This window comes from Notechis scutatus, chromosome 2 (genome assembly GCF_049901735.1).
Source record: "Notechis scutatus isolate UNSWTSFEM ecotype Mainland chromosome 2, rNotScu1.2, whole genome shotgun sequence".
Taxonomy (NCBI): Eukaryota; Metazoa; Chordata; class Lepidosauria; order Squamata; family Elapidae; genus Notechis; species Notechis scutatus.
The window spans coordinates 58,670,330-58,693,282 of NC_142010.1; the positions used below are offsets into that span (position 1 = coordinate 58,670,330).

The 22,953-nt window shown below is 38.1% G+C and overlaps 1 protein-coding gene across 2 annotated transcripts; it reads right to left on the reverse strand.

The window, feature by feature from the left end:
• Nucleotides 1-6,706: 6,706 nt before the first annotated feature.
• Nucleotides 6,707-22,894, reverse strand: LOC113418263 (haloacid dehalogenase-like hydrolase domain-containing 5). 2 transcript variants are annotated; one of them, XM_026677065.2, is made up of 8 exons: nt 22,611-22,894; nt 17,260-17,469; nt 16,279-16,391; nt 15,497-15,590; nt 12,846-12,879; nt 11,823-11,991; nt 9,434-9,622; nt 6,707-7,350 (listed from the first exon to the last, which is right to left on the reverse strand). In XM_026677065.2, the coding sequence occupies exons 1-8, from the start codon at nt 22,740-22,742 to the stop codon at nt 6,933-6,935; spliced, it is 1,359 nt and encodes a 452-aa protein (XP_026532850.2). In that variant the 5' UTR covers nt 22,743-22,894; the 3' UTR covers nt 6,707-6,932. The 2 variants fall into 2 exon arrangements, with proteins under 2 accessions (XP_026532850.2, XP_026532843.2); XM_026677058.2 differs by having other exon boundaries at nt 11,823-11,994.
• Nucleotides 22,895-22,953: the final 59 nt, after the last annotated feature.

Sequence of the window (22,953 nt, forward strand, 5' to 3'; positions counted from 1 at the left end):
AATTAACTGACACCTCACGTTATTCAGTTCAGTCAGGAAAGCAAATAAATATTGAAAAAAGAATTACGTGAATTCTAACCCCAACTCCCAAAAAAACCCCTCTGTCGATTGGGAAAGAGAATGGATCAAGCTATGGCCACTGTGATACTTTCATCAGTTTCCAGCTGATTTCAGCAATAATTACTGTATTCACACATTATACTCAGCCAAGGATCACAGCTGAGATCTGCACTTAATATTTAATAATTTGGAGGAAGACAGAAGCCACATTTTGTACAGCACTTTTATGTTTTATTTTAACAGTAGTAATGTGATTTTCAGCAGTAAAGGAACAAGCAGTCAAGAAATACGCCATGGACTAGCACTTGGTTGAATAGCAATGAAGACCTTGGAAAAGTTGTTCATGAAGTGTCTATATTATAAAGTTCAGAATGAAACAGGCAGTAGTTTTCCTTGTGACATTCTATGGATGCAAAAGTAGGACTTTGAAGAAAGAGGTTAGAATGAATATTAACATTTTTGAGCTTTACTACTCGAAAAGACTCCTGACCATCCCATGCATAGCCAAGAAAATAAATGGCTCGTCAAACCGATCAACCCAGAACAGGGGTTGCCAATGTATTGGACCTCATGGAGCACCAAACTCATAATTTTAAATCCCGCGGACCAGAGACCCTGGGAAAATCCCCTGAAAAAGTCTGCAGGAAAATTCCCCACCCCGTTTTCCTACCGATCGATCATTCTTTATTTGGGATCACAGGATACCATCTCCAGCTCCGTTCTCAGGGGGAGAGAAAAAGAGAGAGACTTTTGGCTTCATGCAAGGAAAGCAGCAGAAGCAGCAGAAGTCTTTCTCTCCTGGTGGAGTTTCGGGGAGAGAAAGTAAGACTTTTGCTGCTTTCCTTGTGTGCAGCCAAAAGCAGAAGAAGAAAGAAGCGGAAAGAGGTAGCCCGGTGGCCAGGCCAGGCATGTGGGGCGAGTGGGGCAAGTCCCCCCCTCCGCCCTTTCTCCTCTCCCCTCACTACCTCGTGCTGTTCACAATGCAGGCCATGTGGGCGGCACAGCCTTGTGTACCCACGCGGCCTGGATTAATTGCTTTGGGGGTGACATTTCTTTGCGGAGCACCAAATTTTTCTCACGGACCACCAGTGGTCCCCGACCACTGACCCAGAGAACTTGCCTCAACATATTGTGCAAAAACGTAGCTTTCTGCAGGAGTCTATAACACAGAAAAGAAAAGGGAGGGCAGCAACAAGGTGGCTGGATTCAATTATAACAAAAATCAATGCACAGTTGAAAGACTGGAAGAATCAGACTGGAGCGAGATTCCCCCCTGGAGAAAATCTATTTAATGTGGTCACTAAGAATCGATACCAACTGGATGGCATATAATCAAAACTATTCTACAATTTATAATATACAGTCTTGGTACATGTCCTTTCTTATACTGGAAAATTGCTGCCAGTTTTCAACAGTCACAACTTTAAATTCAGTAATGGAACCAGGAGCTCAGAAGGATGGGGTGATGTCTCTAAACTTAAATATTTGTACTTCATGCATCTGACATTGTGGGTCAATTGCTTTTTATAGCGGTAGCTGAATCTCAAGCTTTAGAACACTGGAGCTGACTGACAATTGCTGTGTGCTGTTCTTGACAACTATTTGCAGCTGGGTTCAGTTTACCCTATGTGGAAACCCAGTTCCTTGAGAAATCTACAATGGATGGAAGAATGGAGTGAAGAGGACTAGAGCAAGAAGGATGGATTCAATTATGAGAGCAATGAGTACCCAACAGAGAAGTCCAAAAGGCTGAGGTGAAGACAGATCATTCTATAAAGAATCTACCAATGTTGGCCTCTAATGATCAACACCATCCTGACGGCCCTTAATCAATCAATTAATGTAATAAACTAATGCACACTAAAAGCAAGTTTCTAATATAAAAGCATTGTTTTTAAAAAGTCCAAGCATTCAACCAATGCTTATAACGATAAATCTCTCACATACTAAAGTAGCTTGCTGGCAGTGGGCCTCTTCAGCCACGGAGCCCTTAATATTTAGTGACAATTGTATGAATTCCACATTGCTACGGTGACTATAGGGACGTGGTGGCTCAGTGGCTAAGATGCTGAGCTTGTCGATCAGAAAGGTTGGCAGTTTGGTGGTTTCAATCCCTAGCCCCACATAACGTAGTGAGCTCCCGTTACTTGTCCGAGCTTCTGCCAACCTAGCAGTTCGAAAGCATGTAAAAATGCAAGTAGAAAAATAGGCAAACTTAATAGAGCTGGAAACAACTAGCATATATTGCGAGGGGAACCTTTACCTTTATTTACCATGACTATAAGACACTATGGCCTTCAACAACCTGTACAAAGTTTTGCCATACTTGTCACCATTTTCCTGGAAAGGATGCAATTAATGATGAAATCATGCTTGCGAGTTTAGAATTATAGAATAGAGCTGGAGGGAACCTTGGAGGGCTTCTAGTCCAGCCCCTTGCTCAAGCAGGAGAACCTATACTATTTCAGATAAGTGACTTCTGGTGTCTTCTTAAAATTCTCCAGTGAAGGAGTGTCCACGATTTCTGAAGGCAAGCTGTTCCACTGGTTAATTGTCCTCACTGTTAAGAAGTTTCTCCTTAATTCTAGGTTGCTTCTCTCTTTGATTAGTTTCCAACCATTGTTTTAAAATGTTGTGTATTTTTCCTTTAGAGTTCTGTTAATTTCTAGAAAGTGTGAAATATTCTTGCAAGACTAGAAATAGCCCTGTTTGTTCCTGTTTACCTATAATAATTTTTTAAAGACTAAAATATGCTTAATTTTGTTAAAATCCCTTAAAAATAGAACATTGTGTCATTTCCTCACTTCTATAGCCATTGTCTACTCAAAAGTTAAATGTGGACATCGCCCCCCCTTCAAAAAATTTCCCATTTTATGCATAATTACTGTGCAATTAAGTCACATTAAATACATTAAATTCTAAATCACTATATAATCATTATCATTATAATTGGGCATCAGTTGTCCCTTACGTTTGGGTTCATTTTTGGTTTTTAGTTCAGATCACAGATTCAGGAATGATCATGCCCCTGTTGGAGTCTGAATCCAAGGCGCAAGACAAACAGCTGAGTGGGAATGTGGCTCTGTTGGCTGTGGAAAAAACTGGGAAAGGGCAAAGTTGGCTGGGGAGAGCAGGAGAGAGATAGAACAAAGGAGAGGGAGTTCAGAGAAAGACCCCAGGCCCACCTCCTCTTCATCCTAGGGCACACGGGGAGGAATGAAGAGAGCAACGTGGGTTGTGTGGCTTACGGAGGAGGAAAGGGCCCTGATTCCCTTCATTAGCCACACCTGGGAATGAGTTTAAAAGAAATGGATGCTGAGTGCAGCAGCTGTTGGAAACAAACATGAATGTATCTTGTGTTGACTTTGCTTATCTGTGTTCCTGGCATCTTCCCAACCGTGTGGAGTTATTGCTGTGCCTTCATGTCTGGAATTCTTGCTCCTGCCCTGTCAGACCAATTATCTCATTTTGCCTTGATTGGACTTATAGTTACAGTTTTTGTTGACCACGTTTTGGACTTGATTCTCTGCAACCAAGGCTATTCCTGGGAGAGTTTTTCTCCAGCCAGAAATAACCAGGACATTGGGGGTAAAGTTGGAGCTAATAAAGGGATTCCTATTGATTATCTGACTGTGTTGCCTTTGTGCCATGCCCCAAGTCATCACAGGAATTGCTTAGCTGATCATACAACCTGATCTAGCACTAGGTCAGGATATCTACTGTATTTCAATGCTTTCCCCAGTGATACTCATTTTCTTAAATTGTCTTGTTGGTTCATAAGAAAAATGATCCATTTATCTTGTTCATTCAAAAAGAAGGGCAAACACCTTGAAAAATGTTAGTTGAATAAAAATTCTATAAATGATAGGAGGTAGGTTTCTTTCTCTCTTATTGTTTCACACCAAATTTAATCCTAAATATGATGCTCACAGAGCTGGGTTTGTGACCAATGACTTGTTTGTGATTAATGACAAACAGTAGTAATGAAAGTCTCCTTGAAAGATTCCTCTCTTGATGTTAACCTCTTCCAGACTAGCCAGCAAGTGTGTCTTTCATTGTTCCATTGATCTTTGCATAAAGCCTCTGATATGACTGCTTATTCCAGTTATTTCTAGGCACTTGATTATCCAGGTACGTGGTAGAGTCAAGTGCCAACTAACAAATACAGGAAGGTAGCAAACTTAGCTACATTCAGGTTGCATTTCCTTCTCTTCCTTTTTTGGTCATCATCATCATCTCATCATCATCATCCCTCATCAATCTTATTTGGTCTCAGAAGTTCTGAAGGCCCAAAGCTTTTCTATTCCCTCTAGATGTACTGTTATGTATATAGTCTGTGATTGCTCACAGTTCTTATTTCTTAGCCCTGTGTCCATCAAGGTTTGTACGCATCCAGTTTTTTTTAAAATGTAGTCTTTTTTTTATTGCCAGAAACCACCAGTCTTACTTCGTTGATATCCGATACCATCAGGTTCTCCACTTGGTTAGTTCTGTGTTCCTGCACACAAGACGCACCATCCCTGTCTCTTCTGTGTACCACTATTTCCAACTCCCAGATCTTCCAAATCAGCATGCCAATTTCTGAAAATTCTGGGAGTTATCTAACTCCCAGAACTCTATATCTAACTCTACAGATATAGTTAGGTAAAACAGATAAGAGGTGAGTGTTGAACTGGAATGAAGTATATTCAGATCAATTTTTGTCCGATAGCATTATTTAGTCTAGGACTCCACAGACTCAGAGTTTTGTAAAGTTTAATCATCAGAACAGTAATGATTGACCAAGTGATTAGATAATCTTTTCCTTGTAGTCATGTGAACATGCTACTGGTTAATGCAATAGTTTGTGGCAGTAGTCTGCAACAGACCTGGTTGCTTTTTGGGAGAACATAATACCTTTCATAAGGTTGCTCATATGGAGGCCGTCGAGTAGTAGTAATTTCAGCTGCCAATTAAAACATTGATTTTTTTTTATTTTTTAACAAGATTTTGAAAAATTTAGACATCTGTATAAGCATTTCCCCATTTTGTTTTTAATGAAAAAGTAAGGGTTAAGAAAGGTTAATAGAAAAATTGAAAGTTCAGTTTCCCCAGAATGCCTGAGTATTTTCCATACTGCAAACTCAGATAGTATACATGCTGTAAGTCAGGAAAACTATGCCAGCATGGAAAGCAGGATTCTTTTTTTTAAAGCTAAGTCTTACTCAAGGGAAACAAAAAGGACCTGAAGCTTTGACAAAGGAAAGAAAAAAGAAAAGAAACTAATCTGAAAAGCATACAAACAGCTCCATTTATGCCTTAAAATCCCCAGAAAATTGGGGGAATGTCTGAAATAGATTAGATAAATGTGTGAAGAGGAGAAACATGAAGTCCAAATGAAATTCTTTGTATCTGTGTTTTTAGCAAAACACAAATCTTCAGTAGGGAATTGCTGAAAAAGTTATATTCCTTGCTATGCAAAGCAATGTATAAATTGATTAAATACTGATAATATTCAGTAAATAAAGATTTGCATGAAAGAGAAAATGACTGCTGTAACAAAAAATATTGAATTAGTTCTGTGTTTGCTCTTCATATTTAATAAGTGGACAAAGGCCATTTTAACAACAAAATATAAACATTTGAAGTGTGGAAGCTAAGAAATTATAGGGACTGAGGCCATGCTGATGGAAAATGTGCAGAAGAAAAAAATGCAGAAAAGGGATTAGCAGGCTTTCCTATTAAAATGTATTAAGAGTGACACATATAAAAATGCTTGGGTGAAAAGACAATACTTGCTTGCACTATCAAAGTTTTGATAAAGTTTCTTGCCACAGATTCATAACAAAAACTAAACAGGATAAAAAAGGGACTTTAATTGTCCCAAGAACAAAATGAAGAAATTACAGATAATGGATAGCTCCCAACTAAAAAAACCTTAAAGAGGGATTAGAACACTGAACAAAAATTTGTGCTTTCTAAAATAGAAAATATTTTACTGGGCAGACTGCTACAGTTAACAAAGTTTCATAAAATAAGACATAAAATTTACAGTTTACATTTATGAATACATAGTTCTTAAAAATTAAACATGTAACATTTAGTAGCAAAAGGAAGATAAAACATTATCTTATCACTACCTGATTGCCCTTGCGGAGTTTCAAGTTAAAACTAAAAGCTCAAGAAACTACTAAATTCTGTTGTTCAGTGCAGCAAAAACACCAGAATGATTAATAATAAAACCCAAAGGGCAAAGTCTGACAGAAACAACTTTAGGCAGCTTATTCAAAGTGGGATTTGAGCAAAATAGTATTTGCTGTCCTGCAAACCCCATTCATTTTAATGGATTCTGCATATACCTACCTCGGCAAAGCCCTTCTGTTCACTTATGAATTCTCTCATTCAATCTCAAATTGAATACAAAAGAAAAGCATCAACATGCAGCTTTTGTGGTTCATACAGAGCATTGATCCAAGGGAAGGTAATGGAATAAAGAAAAAGTTGGATACTATAGATGGGCACATTTTAATTCCTTGGGAATTAAGTGCAATGTATGGAGTTTAATAGCGTGCTTGTTTTACAATTTTGACTGCCAAATGCACCTAATGTTTGACATTAATAATCAAATCTGGATTGATCTCTGAATCAATATGTAGTGAAGTCAATATGTAGAAGAAAATTTATTAAAAAGTACAATTTGTAACAGTTTTGGTGTTTAAAATAAACCGGCACAGAAAAGAAATATATGGGATGTACTGTTCTGTTTTGGGTTTTTTTTTGGAAATGTCCTAGAAATGTTACATAAAAACATTGGTATGTTAAAGACTGTTTGATATTAAGTACCCCTCTTAGTTTTTCAGAAGGAAAAGGACTATAACAGCATCACAAAGTCATTAGGAAGTCCTGCATTTTTCATGTGGTACAAAGGTTTCCAGTTGAAATATGAGATCAACAGCAGCTTCAACATCTGACACTATGTGGTTTGGTTCTACTAAAGCAGGATCAAATCTGAAATCTCTGTGCCCATGAAAGACAGTCTCAGTGATGTTCTCCCTTGTATCAGAAGGCACCTCTGTGTGAGGGTTATAAACTCCGGTGCAAACAAGAACAGATGTACATCTTGTGGCAGTAGCTGATGCAAGTTCATTTTCCCAAGAATTCTCAAGCTCCTCTTCCTGAGAAACGGTGGCAGATCTTGTGCCCCCCAGCGCTTTGGCCTGGACATGAGCCTTAGAACTTCTTCTTGAGATCTTCTCTTCAAGGTAGCGGTTGTAAAGATTAGCACCATAAATATCTGTCATCAGGTTGTCCCTAGAAACCCAGGAAAATTCCATCAGAACCAAAATATAGGAGCTATATGTATAATTATTAGGGCATCAGATTTCATTTTATTAAATTAGGGAGCAGAGTTCATTTTATTTTCAATTTCAGTCATTTGTCTAACCGCTGCTGCTTGGAATGAGACATAGACTACTCTCTGCATAATGTGCCATCCCCTCTTCATGGGAAACTATATGTGTTAAAGTTCCCTTTGTGGGAATTTTACTCTTGATCCAGCAGCTTAGTAAACTCAAATCCTACTGCATGGCATTGCACTGGGCTTCTTATTCTTTTGGACAAATAAAGTTTAATGGAATATTTAAACAGTACAGATAGTCATTGGATAATGGTAGTAATTGGGACTGTGGGTAGGGGGTGCTGCAGGTGGGCATGTGCTATGAGAGCTCTGTAGTAATAGCAATAGCACTTAGACTTGTATACCGCTTCACAGTGGTTTACAGGTCTCTAAGCAGTTTACAGAGTCAGTATATTACCCCCAACAATCTGGGTCATTTTATCAACCTCGGAAGGATGGAAGGCTGAGTCAACCTTGAGCTGGTGAGATTCGAACTGCCAAATTGCAGTCAGCTGGCAGTCAGCAGAAGTAGTCTGCAGTACTGCATTCTAACCACTGTACCACCATGGCTCTTGATATAACAGGCTCCTCAGGAGAAAAGTGGCAGAATTGACTTAAAGGAGCAATTTGTGCCTTTCCATGTCAGCTTCTCATTGACTTTACTTGTGGGAAGCTAATAGGAAAGATTGCAAATGGTGATCAGATTACTGCAGTCACATGACTGCGATGCTGCAACTGTCATATGAGTGAGCTGGTTGCCAAACATTATAATAGCAATCATGTGACTCGGGGTGCTGTGATGGCCAGAACAATGAAGACTGGTTATAAGCCCCTGTCACAACTTTGAATAGTTGCTGAACAAGTGACAGTTAACTGAGAATTGCCTGTATTATTTTAAGTATTTAAAATAATAAATTTTAAAAACTTGTAATTTTTTTAAGATTGCAAGTGTGAACCTTTTCTACACTGCTGCCAGTGGAATGTCTTTGAGCTCATCTTCCAATTTCCTCAATAGGGGAATAACAGAAACTATAGTTCAATGAAAGCAGAAAATGTTATTTTGAAGATGAGCATGTTACAGCCTCGCTAGTGTTCTCACAGTGCAACCATTTCATGCATATCCCAATGTCAAGTTGACACACTCAAGACTGCCAAAACATACAGATGACAACTAAATTAAAAAACCTGACTTCTCAGAATGTTAACTTTCAATTGAAAAGGTTTTTTAAAACTGTTTCTCGCAAGCATGAATAAAATCTGAAATGCATAAGCAGGATAAGGCACAGGGCAAGCTTCTTTAACTCATCATGCTGCGATTATTATAGCTCTCCAAATTCTCAGTAAGCTGGGATAGAGAAATGGAAGTTGAAGGAAGCTGCTGGATCATTTTAGCACTCTTAGGCTGCCTTTTTATTGGCAGCCATGCAATGGCATTTCATGCTAAATAATCTCAGTTTACAATAGGCAGGATTATATTGCAATTGAATTATTTTCAAAATCAATTTGAAGCTTAGCTGAAATTGTACAATTACACGAGTAACCAATTATTCAAATGTTTTCACATATAGCTCTTCCATAGTGAAATCTGTAGTGTTTGAACTGAAATCTCAAGCATGATATCCATGAACTACAAGACAACCTTAGTTGGTGCTGGAGACCAATCAATCCATTAAGAAAACATGACTGTAGTACTTAAGCACACACGAGCAAGTTATATCTTTGCTAGAGGCAGCTTGAGATCTTAAAAGAGGGTTTCAAATGGCAGATTGGGTAGTGATATGTAGAAGTACGGGGCAGATTTTGTTATTGACTTTCTGTCTCAAAGAGCAAGAGTGAATTGACACCCTGCAAAAACAATTAGTTTAGGGATGAACACGTTTTCAGGGGGCTATCTAACTACTCTTTTCAATTGTCTACCTGCATTTAAGAGTAGCTTGCCTGAAATTTAACTTTTTTTTTCCAGATAGCAAATGAGAGGGAAGAAAAGAAATCTCCTACCCAATGGCATACAACGTTTGAATAGGGCTCTTCCACTGCTTTGCAGATGCTTGAGTCCTAATGAGGTACTCTGCATAGTGATAAGTCACTTCACTAGGCTTCCCCATCAATGCTTCATATTTCAATTCTTTGCCAGTGATCTTCTTATAAATATTTTCCAAACAAACCATAAATGTTCCATGCCCAAACCTGAAACACAGAAATAAAATTTGGTCAATAAAGTTAAGTTGCTGGTAGGATAAAAACAACTTATTACATCAAAGGGAAGAATTTTATATATACTATTTATCCAAATCCTTAGCTGTGAATTATAAGGCAAGATTGCTTTGACTCACTTTTTATTCTGCCTGCATAATTCCTGGCAATCACTTAAAGTTGAAGAAACATGGCAAAACATTTTTAATGGTGTGGGAAAAAACCCCATCTGGGCAAGATAGCCTCCACAAAACATTTACAAGGCTGAATTAATTAAGTTTACTGTGAGATTATCTTTATGCTTTTGGCAGGACCACAAAAAAAAAAAAAAAAACAATAATGCTATGATCAGAATCAGACAAAAATAATAGTTTAATTTCAGGAGAGAAAGACATTAATTCAGAAGCACAAGTTACATATATTAGCAGTCAACTACTACAACAGTAATCTAATTGGCAATTCAATTGACAAACCGAGCTATTCATCTATCAATCTCCATCTATTCTATTCTATTCTATTCTATTCTATTCTATTCTATTCTATTCTATTCTATTCTATTCTATTCTATTCTTTCTAATATCTATCTATACATACATACATACATACATACATACATACATACATACATATATATATATATATATATATATATAATATTATTTATTTTTAATTAGTTTGTCATGCTCCTGGTAGAGACTGACTCTGAGGGAGAGGAAGAACAGCCAACAGGGAGTGGAAGTGTGGCTCTGGAGGTTGTGGAGGAGGTTGGGGAAGGGCAGAGGCTGGCTGAGCAGGCAGAGGAGGACCCAGGCCCATCCCCTATCCATCCTAAGGCACGCAGGGAAAAGAGGATAAGGGAGAGACGTGGCCTACTCAGGAGGAGAGGGCCTTGATCCTCTTTTATGGGCTGCAGGTGTGACAACTGCCTAAGAGTTTGGACCTGCTTACTGGCAAATGCTGGAAACAAAGCGTGTTTTATTTTGGTCTGAAGTTATCTTGGTTGGCGTCCTTCCAACAGACTGTGCCGTATTATCTCCTTGAATTTGGTAAATACTTCTCCTGTTCCATTGTGGAAATTTCATCATTGTAGTTCGTTTGGTTTTTTATTTCACCTCTATCTGCTTATTAAGTTCGGACTGTTTTGCTTTCTTTTGAAGACTATTTCTGAGTACATTTTATCTCCAACTGAGTATTATTGAACGGTGGGGCCAAGTTGGAGGCATTAAAGGGTATTTATTTACGTTTTGTTATGTTTGTGTTACACTCTGGGTCATCACATAGTTATTATATTATTGTTATTTTATATTTATATATTTTTATTTATTATTATTTTATTATAATATATAAATTATATATTATATTATCATTCTTAATTTGGTAATTTAATTAATAATTAATATTATATTTATTTAATGTATGTTCCAGCATAACTCTGGAACGCCTCAAGCAATTTCAACCAAACCTGGTACACAGATGACTTACCCTCTGGAAACAAATACTGTGTGGGGTAAGACACCCCTAACACCCCTTGGGGAGGGGTATGTGCCTTAAAATGGCTTCTGCCATGGTAACGGCTTCATCGCTCCCACTTGTGGAGGAATAGAAGAATTGCAATGCTGCGCAACAGACAGTACAATAGCATGAGTCCCGACTACAGGATTTTCCTGTCTAATACAGGATTGGGATAAATAAATACCTGGGCAACGCCGGGTTATTGGCTAGTTTACTATAAATAAAGCAATTAACTTTATTCTATGTATACTTGCACCTAAAAACTAGAATTCATGTGTTTCCAATGATACTAATAATGCATCTGGAAGTAGTGCTTCCTTTCCATCAAATTACTGTTCTTATGAAAGACCTCCCTTTTACCTCTTCTTCCAGGATTTAGCATGATAGTATCCTAAGCATCAGTTATCATTGGACATGCCAATATGACATTATACATATAAAATGGATTTCTACGTTCTTTCAAGTGGCCAACAAAGCAAAAAGTGCAGTTTAAATGGGAGGAAAGATGTTGTCACTGACCCAAATATTAATTCAAGCTTTGATTACATTCACTGAAGAGTCACCAATTATCAAATCAAATCAAACAATTATGATACCACAGATCTTTGACTACGGTAGTAGCTGAGAATCTATGTTAGAACTTAAAGAAAAATACTCAGAACAACAAGTATCTTTGCCTTACCTTGGGGATTGAGCTTCAGCTGCCCACATCAAGTCCATATTGCAAGCCAATACAGGAATATGTGGATACGTTCGTTGATAAGGATTTCCAGGATAGCCACTTGTCAAAAGAACATCTATTATCAACTGTAAGTTGGTTTCCCACCTCACTGGCTCACCAAACAAAATAACTGCTGTAATATAAGCACAATATCAATGTGTTACATGTGTGTGATTATAAGCTATTTCCTAATGCAAAATAACAAACACACCACCTTCTATCTTTCATGCACACTATAACAAGAATAGGCAAACCACGGGCCCAGGTTGCATTTAATCATTGAACCTATTTTTAATCAGCTCAGAAAGGCTGCTGTGATCATGCCATTAAAATTTAGCAATAAATACATAAAAATGAGCACATCTTAAAATGCAAAAATCTTTTTTTTAAGTATCACAAAAATCACCTGGGATAGCAGTACATTGGTGTGTCCACTGATATTTAAAAGCAAATAATTACTTTGTATTTAAAGTACTTCAGTCCTTTTTCTTTTTAGAAATAGAGAAAAAAACAAGAAAAAAATCAAACTGTACAAAAATCAATTATTTATGCAAACATGGATGATTCACTGCCAATAATTACAAACCTCAACAGAACTTCTGTAAAATGAATGAACATAGAATAATGATGAAAATACTACTTGAAAATTCATGTTACTAGTTTTTTCATTAGTTTTTAAACCTCATGAAATTAAAACTGTAAGAATGAGGTTTGGTAAAGAACTAGAAGTTTCACAGCTTAACATCAATGGTAGATTTATAAAGAATGTAGATACTAGAAAAATAAAAGAAACAAATAAAAATGAACCACCAGTCAATATCATTGTAAAATGACACATTGTATATGCTGACTATCACTTTCTTATTTAGATATATCACAGCAGCTAGCAAAAAAACAGCAAAATGCTTTCAAAGCTATCACTAGGCAGCCCATTTTACTTGGAGTAAATTTCAGAATTAAACATAAACATCTAGACACACTGACCTTCAATCTTGGGGAAATCCATTGTGGGTAAGTGCTACAAATTAAAAACAAGTTACATTAACTAAGAAAAAGTTTCCTTTATTAGCACAAAGAAGAAACAAAGTAAGCAATCCTCTGAACGTTTATGGGCACAGCCCATGTTCGGATTAAATTCCCAGCACCTCTAAAAAACTTAAAAGCTGCCATCACAAACATAAGGAGACGAGATACTTCCCATTTATATAACTTGCACACTTGATCTTTAATGTTTTATCCCATAATCTTGCTGTAAAAGAAGTCCATATAATTGCCAATGTGTTTTAGAAACGACTCCTGTGTTTATAACACAGAAATCCCCTCTAACATATCACTTATCTTCTTAAGCCTAATTCAACATATCACCAAGGCTTTTTCCTCCACTCTTCTGACTCTCCAGCTGTGATCATCTGAAAGTTCTTATTATTAAATTGTTTTTCTCTGATTTCTCTTTCCTTTAGCTGCACATGTGTTTGCTGCAAAATGGTATACCAGCAACATCTATCTCGTAGTGTGCTTACCAGTATATAGTAAAAGAGCAAAGAAAAGGAACAAAACAACTGAATCACAAAATAACAAACCATAACCACTCCTTTCTGCAAAACAAGCAAGCCTGCATAGCTAATTAGAGAGCTAACTATACATTGACCTGAACTCCAGATGTCAGGAGAGACTCAATTGAACAAAGCTGGATCAGTCCAATGCTGCTGGCTCTTTTTACCCTCTTTCCTACTACAATACTTGAGCCTTTGTGTTATTAGTCATCGGTAGCATTTCCTCAGTTGCTCTGTCAGCTGCTATCAAATCTGTTCTATAATAATCAGTCAACATTGAGAAACTCTAAGAACAAAGAGTGCAATCTTTTAAATGTTACGAATGATGTCAAGAAAGATACTTTAAATGCATCCTTTGTGTACATAGTGCATAATATTTGACAATCAAATTAGCAGTACATGTTGCATCAAGGAAACAATAAGACTTGAGCAATCAGACTTTCACCACTACATTACTGTTTTTAATTTGTGCATATGGGGAAATATTTATCCACTTTATGTTATAACCCAAATTAAAATATACTTTCATTATGTTGCTACTGGCACAAAAGAGAACTGGTAACAAGATGTCAAAGAGTTCATTTATTTATAACATAGAACTTCAACTCCCACCTGTTCCGGGTACGAATGTTGGAAATATATCCTTCAGCACATTTTAATACATGTTTTGTTTTTATTGAATATAGTTTTATATTGATTTACACTTATTTTATTGTACTCCATACCACTGTGTAAAAGGTCATCTGCCTAGGTAGAGTTAATTCTTTTAGTCAAGCTTGACTATTGACAATTGATGTATCCAGGTAGTTTTCTTAACAACAGGGAAAGAGTGTTGTTGCTAAATCTTCCTGGTGTTTTTCAACTTCCTGGTCTGGATTACATTACTGGTAATTCCCAATCATTTTTTACCCAGTTAGTAATCTGAACTGACACTATTTACTTCCTGAGTCTAGAAAAGGTAAGTGATACTGCCACTTTCTAAAATCTGTTCAGAAAGGTATTTAGCACTTGAAAGGTCACTATTTTTTTCTGTCAGACTCAAGCCCCATCTTCAAAACTGGTTAAAGATTTTCAAGCATTTCTGGTTTGGTTGGGAACAGATAAAGAAGTCTGAATCACAGTCATGTGGTATTGTCCATTTTGTGTTCCTGTTTCTCCTATCATCCAGCTCACCTATTGCTCTGCTTATTGCTCTGCTACTAAGTAGGAATAGGGAAGGAATAGGAACTGGCACCATCTAGGTGAGAGTGGAAGCAGCCTTGGAATGGAATGCTGGGTCAGAGGGACAAAGGGGTTTATTAGAAGAGAAGGGACTGAAACAGCTTTGCCAGGCAGTATATTACTTCCTTTGATTTGTAGAATGGTGAGGTCCAAAGATAGAGGAAGTGATACTCCCAATATTTCATGCCTGGCCATCACAATTGTTCATGTGACACTCAGTATATCCAGTTCCAAAATTTTGGAATCCTCTAGGTTTGAATCTATCTGTTTGGGTTTATTTTTTAGGAATAACTTTTCTATAAAATTTTATTGACTTTTTATTAATTACATTTTTTAGAAATAAGGTGGTAAACATATCCAACACAGCTCACTTCTCCTATTTTCACTCCACAACAACCACTCTGTGAGGTGGGTTGGTATGTGACTAGCCAAAAGTACTCAGCTGGCTATCATGGCTAAGGAGGTCTTGCAACTCATGATCTCCTGCTTTCTAACCTGGTGCCTCAGCCACGAGACCAAAAAGAATCAACATAAGCCTTATTCATCCTTGGAAAGAACATCGTTTACATCAGCAGTCCCCAACCTTTCTAGCAGCAGGGCTGGTTTTGTGGAAGACAATTTTTTCACGGATTTGTGGGGATGGTTTCGCACAGATCCAGATCCTGCACAAGCAGATGAAGCTTAGCTTGCTTGCCTGCCAGGGCAGCCCAGTTCCTAACAAGCCATGGTCTGATCCACCGGCCGGGGATTGGGGACCCCTGATTTACATGACAAGCAGCCCAATAGACTACTGTAATTACAATGTAAAAAATGTGAAAGGAGTTATTGAAGAGAAAAAGCAGTAAAGTACAGTACACTTACCAAAACTTTAGGTCTTCTGTCATGATCCACCATGTCCAATAAGGGATAGGTTTCTCGCAACATGTCAATTGTAATAGGCCGACAAAATCCAAGACTAATGACATATTGGTTATGGATAGCAATGCATCTATGTTTTAATGAAAGGCATATTTGTTTTGCATTCCCCAAACAAATAATACATTTTAAATGGCAGTGACAGACATATTCTAATTACAGGAAATGTTTCCATATCCTCCAGGAGAATATACACAATACAGGAGAGAGATAAACACAATCTTTGTTCATTGGTTCATTCAGACCTTTATGTTTAGGATTCTTATGAAAGCTAATTTTTATTCAGAAGTACAACAATGTCCAAGAACAAGTTTCTTATTAACTCATTATAATTTTACGGTACATTCCAATCTGAAACATTTATGCGAGTTCCTAATAAATGGCTTCAAACTGATTTCTAGGAACTTTGCTTTGAAAATCTTTAACTCTGCTCAAAGAAAGAGGAATTTTGAATTAGTGGAATTGATTCAAGGAGTCAAGAGGCAAAGGAGATCTCCTCCCCCTTCTTAGTTTGTCTTTTTTTTTTTTTTTTTGCATTCTGTATCATCCCATTTGAGATTTCCTAAATTCATGGAGTTGATAGGAGACATTTTCTGCTTTCTCTACAAAACGTATCTTTGAATCTTGGGGAAAAAAACAATACACACCACATGCTTAACTCTAGCACATTCCCCTATCATGCATCTTCGGCCCAAAATGCAGAATAAACCCAGCATTTCCAAGGATACTGCTTAGCAATGTCAAGGAGTGGGCCTTGTCCTGATACAAGAACACATTTGTCATGGTAACGCCTAAACATTCGCAAAGGACTGTGGGACATCACAACTTGATCTTTGGAAATCTAGGAGAGAGAAAAAGTGGATAATCTGTTTTAGCATTTGAATTATGACTATTTGTTCAGTGACTGAAATTATACTGGTGCTGAAAAAGATGGATTTTCAACCCATGCCAAAAGTTATAACTATTGCACCACCCTTGCCGCCACGTGCTCAAAATTCAGATACTTGGCAGCCTGTCCACACTTATGAACACAGGGGTGCTGCGATTACCCCACTTGTCTCAATCCTCCTGGTCTATGCTCTTTTGGCCACCCTGCACAGGAGTACAGTGGCAGCAGTGCTGGGGCCAAAGGTGAGTCCTGAAGTCTTCAGCAATGTCAGCTATCTGCCACCTAAAACCCCAAACCACGCCCTAACATGTCAGCACCATTCCATGAAGACCCAATTCCCTCTGCTACCATGTGCTCGATAGGACCTGCTACACCACACCCTACTTTTGTTGTTTTTCTCCAGCTGCTGACAGGCATATCCAGCCTATGTGGCATAGATGCTGGCTGTGCCAGGTCTTCTTCCCAAAGCCGCCTTGTACCATTCTTCAAGCTGACATTTCATTATCATGATGCTTCAGAAGCTTCATCCCCCAAACTGCATGATTTGGAGAATAAGGCTTCCGAAGGCTTGAGAGAATGTAGGCCACTCTTGTGGTGCTTTGGAAGCCTCATTCCCTAAATTGCTTCCAAAAGAAAATGTAAAATGTAAAACTATTTTAATTAAAAAATGGCAAGATTTGTAATGAAGCTTAAGAAGCTGCCTCTATCAGTTGAAGACAAAATTCTAAGCTGTAGATAAATATATGACAATTCCAATTCGTGTACTGTAGAGAAGAAAGAAAATGACAAGCATTCCAATAGATGGGATAAAGTTACTTACTGGGACTTCAAGAAGATGGGACAGCTGGTCTGCTTTCTTCTGACACAGACAGTTTCCTGCATTAGTAACAAATACTACAGGCACCAAAAGTTGTCCCTGAGAATTAAGTAGTTTTTGAAAGGCTTTTCGGGCAGCAGGAATTGGGGTCCTTCCTCGTACCAATACTCCATCAATATCAAACAGAATGCCAAAGGTAGGTTGTATACCTAGCTGAAATGGAAGAGAGAAACAACAGAAAGAAAAATCTTATCAACCAGACATCATGTAGCTTAAATTCATAAAATGCACGTACAGAGGGTTACTCTTCTTTGCTTCAAGCAACTTCATATAAATACATAGTTTCTCCTCCCTTTCACTATACGTTCACAACAATCATGTGAATTTGCTAGAAGTGGCTAGTATTATCTTAACTCTGTAAGGGTGTTTACAACTAAGGACTTTGCTCGGCTCAAGGCTATATAGTGAGCTTTATTGTCAGTGTTCCAGCAACCCTCCATTCCACCCAATAACTCTGAGACAAACATCTTCTCAAAAGTTCCTTTTTATTTGGATAGTAACTGGCACAACTGTGGAAACCTGAATCTGAAAGTTCCAGGCTTCCTTACAAAAACTACAAACTCCATCCTCTGCACCCACCATCACATCAAATGGCCCAATCACCATCCGTCCCAAGTTAAGACTTCCTCTCAGTTATGTGTAACACAACCTGACCTTGAATCAGAAAAAGCATGTTATTTTGTCCAATAAATTCCTCCCTCCCACTTTCCCAGTGTGGCAGCGTGGGAGCATCTGATCTCAATATGGCTTCCAAAGCTGACATTTATAACAGAATTAGGATTTTAGTTCTACTATTCCAGGAAACTCATTTTGGCACTTGTACATTTTATATTCACACCAAGATCATCAACACATTGCCATATTACAAATTATTATTAATATTACAAATTAAGTGTGGCACTGAAACTTTAAAAAAAACTTGGTTCATAAGCAGCATGTCAAGATGGACTTTTGGGATTTTTTTTCATAAAAAATATTATACTGTAATTCCCACATTCCTTTGTTGGGTATCTATACAATGACAATGAATGCAAGGCTATAAAATGTAAAGTGCCAAGGTCATTAAGTTTTTCTGAGCTTCAGACAGCAAACTTGTAGAGGCAATAGGGTATAGACATGTCAGATTTGGAAGGCACAATTTTACCTATATTAATCTAATATAACTTGACAAGAAAAGTAAATAATTTTTTTATATTGAGAAAGTTAATGTTATTTCCAACTATCCATCCAAGATTGTCTATCATGAGACATAAGATATTAACTAAATAACTAGATTAGAAAAAGGGATCATGTAGAGAGGAATTTTAGCAACTGGAAAAACTAAACTCACTTCTTACATTTTTGACTCAGATATTTGTTAAACCATTATTTCTACACAGTAAGTCTTATTAGGGATTGGATTATATTAACGTTTTGGCTTGTTTTAACTTACAAAACTCTTACTTTACTTAAAAGAAATATATTAATTCAGAGAAAAATAAAAACATTTAAAACGTCTGAAAATACATGAGCCATGGTGGCACAATGGTCAGAGTGCAGTACTGCAGCTACTTTTGCTGACTGCTGGCTGGCTGCCTACAATTTGGCAGTTCAAATCTCACCAGGCTCAAGGTTGACTCAACCGTCCATCCTTCTGAGGTCTGTAAAATGAGAACCCAGATTGTTGGGGGCAATGTGTTGACTCTGTAAACCGCTTAGATAGGGCTGTAAAAGCATTGTGAAATGGTATACAAGTCTAAGTGCTATTGCTACATATGTTTTAGAAAACATGAATGTATAATTTTCCAACTGGAAGCTTATGGCATAGCTAAAATAAGAGTCATATTAGATTTTTTCCCAGTGTATAACAGTTCACAAATAATAAACAATTACAAACTTCTACTGAGCAAACCTCTCCATGCATACAGGCACATGGTCAAGATTATCATTAAAATCATAATTTCCAGTGTACATTATCTGTATTTACATATAAAAGCTGAGTCTTCCTACTGTATTTACAACAGTATTTTTACATGATTAGATATTTAAGTAGTTTAGAGAATTAAAAATTTATACAGGCACATGGTCATACAGGCACATGGTCATACAGGCACATGGTCAAGATTATCATTAAAATCATAATTTCCAGTGTACATTATCTGTATTTACATATAAAAGCTGAGTCTTCCTACTGTATTTACAACAGTATTTTTACATGATTAGATATTTAAGTAGTTTAGAGAATTAAAAATTTATGCCAAGTTAGATACTGGCACTTATATGCCCAATTACTACATAATTGCACTACATATTTGCCCCCAAGGAGTATGGAGATCGTAATAACATATTAGTCATTTTAGTTTGGCTTTGCCCAGAAACCAGAAAGAAACTGTTGGCATAATGTCTGCATTCCATTTGCCATAGCACTGATGGGGAAAAAAATAAACAGTAGTTTGAAAGGTAGAATTGATTATGTATCAAGACGGTAGCAAAACCAGGTACTGTAGATAGATTATCTCCAGGAGAATATGTCCGCAACCTGTTCTTCAGGCTTTCAATGACACACCTATTACTGCTATCAATGAATCCATCACCTTCTGCTCTTTATTTCCACCTTTCCCAGCATTACTGATTTCTCCAGATAAGTAGGTCTTAACATGTGTCCATAGTATGATCATTTCAGTCTGCTCATTTGTGCCATCTCTGTTTTGATTTGTTTGATGATCTATTTGTTTCTTGTCTTGGTATTCTCAGTTTTTCTCCAACACCAAATTTGAAAAGTGTCAGTACTGTACACTTCCTATCCTGTTTCTTCGAAGTCAAACTTCTGTCAAGTGCATCAGAAAAAAAAAATTGCCTGCACAATTTTGATCTTTTGAAAGATAGAAACATATTGCTAAAATAAGTAAAATCAAAAAGGAAAATAAAAGAATATAACAAGTCCAGCAATCTAATTTTTAAGTAGTCAGCTTGAATGTGCTAGTAGTGATGGCTGAGATTTGTACATGGCTGCAAGTATAAACACAATCCCACATTTTACCTTTGGGATTACTCTTTGCACATGAAAACAAACTGAATAAACAAATGGCTATTGCAAAATAAACCCATTGCAAAAGCAAACCATATAGCCACCTCATATAGCAATAGCACTTAGACTTATATACCACTTCACAATGCTTTACAGTTTACAGTGTTCTCTAAGTGGTTTACAGTCTCACATATTGCCCCCAACAATCTGGATCCTCATTTTACTAACCTTAGGAGGGTGGAAGGCTGTCAAACTTGAGCCTGTACCTTATTATGACTAATAATTCAAACAATGTTTCTGAAAAAAGCTGAAAGTTCATGCCTTTTACAATATTGCAACCCATCATCTTCATTAATATCAAAGTTGCAGCCCAAGTTGATTTGCTGTTATTTGTGCTTGCCTTTCAACAGGAGAATAGTGTCTTATTTCAAACATTACTGTATTTTTCATGTACGCTGACTTTCTCTAAAGAAACATAAACATCCCTGGAATCAAAATAATCCAGGAAAAGATATGCAAAAGGGACCAGGATCCTCTCTGATCGTCAGCAGGATAACTCCATAAAGACAGAATGATACCAAATGTGGTAGTGAAGTTGGCAAAACAAAAAGAACATTAAAAATGGGGAGGATCAGGGCCACAGAAAAAAATTAGTGTTTCCCTATAGAAGCACTAGGGCAGCAGCTTCTAATGCTGCCTACTGTTCATTCTAATCTGCCCATCATGCGACTCAAAGGAGCAGCATATGCAACCTGCACTGTTCCTATATACTGAGAGCAGAAACAGCGATGCAAGCATGTCATTTTGTTACTGAGAGGTTAAAACGTGTTTCCAATGACCACTGCCTCGAAAAGGGTTTAAATGATTTCCACATTCTGCACATTCTTCTGAGTTTGTCTTTATTCTAGTTTTTGCAGAAAACATTTATTGACTGATCGTTCTCATCTAACTCCTTCTCATATATGAATACAAAGATTAATGCTAGTTTATGAATCTTAATATTTAGCACATTGTTAACTCTGAATATAATCCTCTAAACATAAAGGTAATACTAATTTATGTACTCTTTCCCCCACCTATGTGGAGGAACCCAGTACACAGTTCCTGGCTTAAGGAACTACAGCAGTATGATGATGATTACAAAAGGAGCACTACTAGTTCAGACAGGTTACTTGAGCCCAAATAACCCTGCTTAAATTTGAAAGGTGCTTTATATACAACTCCTAGCCTAAAGGTGTTCTCCAACTAGCAAACAATACAGAATTCCTATGTTTGGTTAACTCAGGGATGACTTTAAAAAAGCACATGTTTGAAAACCAGGGTGATTAAGAAAACATCAGCAATCTTTATCATTTAAAACAAACTCTCCTCTGTATGAATTGTTTCAAACAAGATAACCCAGCTTAAAATGAACAGAGAATGTACAGCAAATATTTTGGAATACAAATCCTTGATCACTCAAATCTGACATGCACGTTAACAGTTCGGTGCAACTTCTCAAGAACTCATGAAATGTAAGTTTCACAACTACCCAGGAGTACTATCCCATGTATTTGGTCAGGAATTCAGACTTCTTCTGCAGCAAAAAGTCCAGCCAGCCGATGCTGAAGGGACAACAGTTTAAAAAAAACCAAAAAATTGACAGCAGCAGAAGCAATCACCATGAACCAATTTGACAGGAACCGAATAGCTAGCTGCTCCTGAGCAAAAAGAGTAAAACAAAAAACCGAGTCCCCCAAACTCATTGCTGGCTGCTTGAAAAAGGGGTAAAGCCCCGGCATAGCTCTTTTCTGAGAAAGCCACGGCTGGAAAATAACAAATTCTGCCTTCCTTCGCTGACCAGTTTCCTCCAAAGTGGGGAAAGTGGCAGTAAGAGTGAAATGAAAACGAGAAGAAAAGTTCTCTTAACCGGGAAGACCTTCGGTGTTTGCTTCCCCACCCCCCTCAAAAAAACAAAATCGGCATTCAGACCCACGAAAGCGCGAAGCCTTCCCCCCACCCCCCCAAAAAAATAAAAAATAAAAGGAGCGCTTTCCCGCGTAGGTCTTCCGAAAGCAGATGGCGCCAGGCTTTTCTTCCCTTCTCCTTCTGCTCTCGTTTGAAAGAAATGCCACCCCGGCACGGAGAGAAAGAGCTCCGTGTACACCTTACGCTCTCGGGGCTTGCTCGGGTCGGGGACGTGCGGGGCTCAAGGGAGCGACAGGGAGAACGGGGCTTCCCAAATCGCTCCCGGCCCCCCCGCCCTCAGCATCCCGGGGCGAGAAAAAGCGGGCAAGCCTCTCTTTACCTGGGCGCTGCCTTTGCTCCCTCCGGAAGCTGCGGGAGCCGGAGCCTCGTGGCAAAGCCGGAGCCTCCCCGGATCTCCCGCAGCCGGGGCTCTCTGAAGACGCCGGCAGAGGAGGGGCAGCAGGCCCCGCATAGCGCCCGTCCTTTGCGCGGGCTCGCCAGGGACCCAGGCAGCCCTCCTGCCCGAGGGCTCTCAAAAGAGCAACGAGCGCCTCAGCTGCATCGCCTCCACGGCCAGAAAGCCGACGCCGGCTTCTCTCTAATGCTTTTCTCCGGCCCAGCCCCCTTTTGCCTCTACGTCGCCCAAGAGGTGGAGCCTGCCAGGCACGGACAGGCCCTTTCAC

Coding starts and splice junctions, on each gene's coding strand:
- LOC113418263 (XM_026677058.2), bottom strand. CDS start 22,742: ATGCGGGGCCTGCTGCCCCTCCTCTGCCGGCGTCTTCAGAGAGCCCCG. Junction 11,995..12,845: donor GGATTTCCCCAAGATTGAAG/GTCAGTGTGTCT, acceptor CTTATATTACAG/CAGTTATTTTGTTTGGTGAG. Junction 7,351..9,433: donor CAAACGTTGTATGCCATTGG/GTAGGAGATTTC, acceptor CTGGGTTTCTAG/GGACAACCTGATGACAGATA.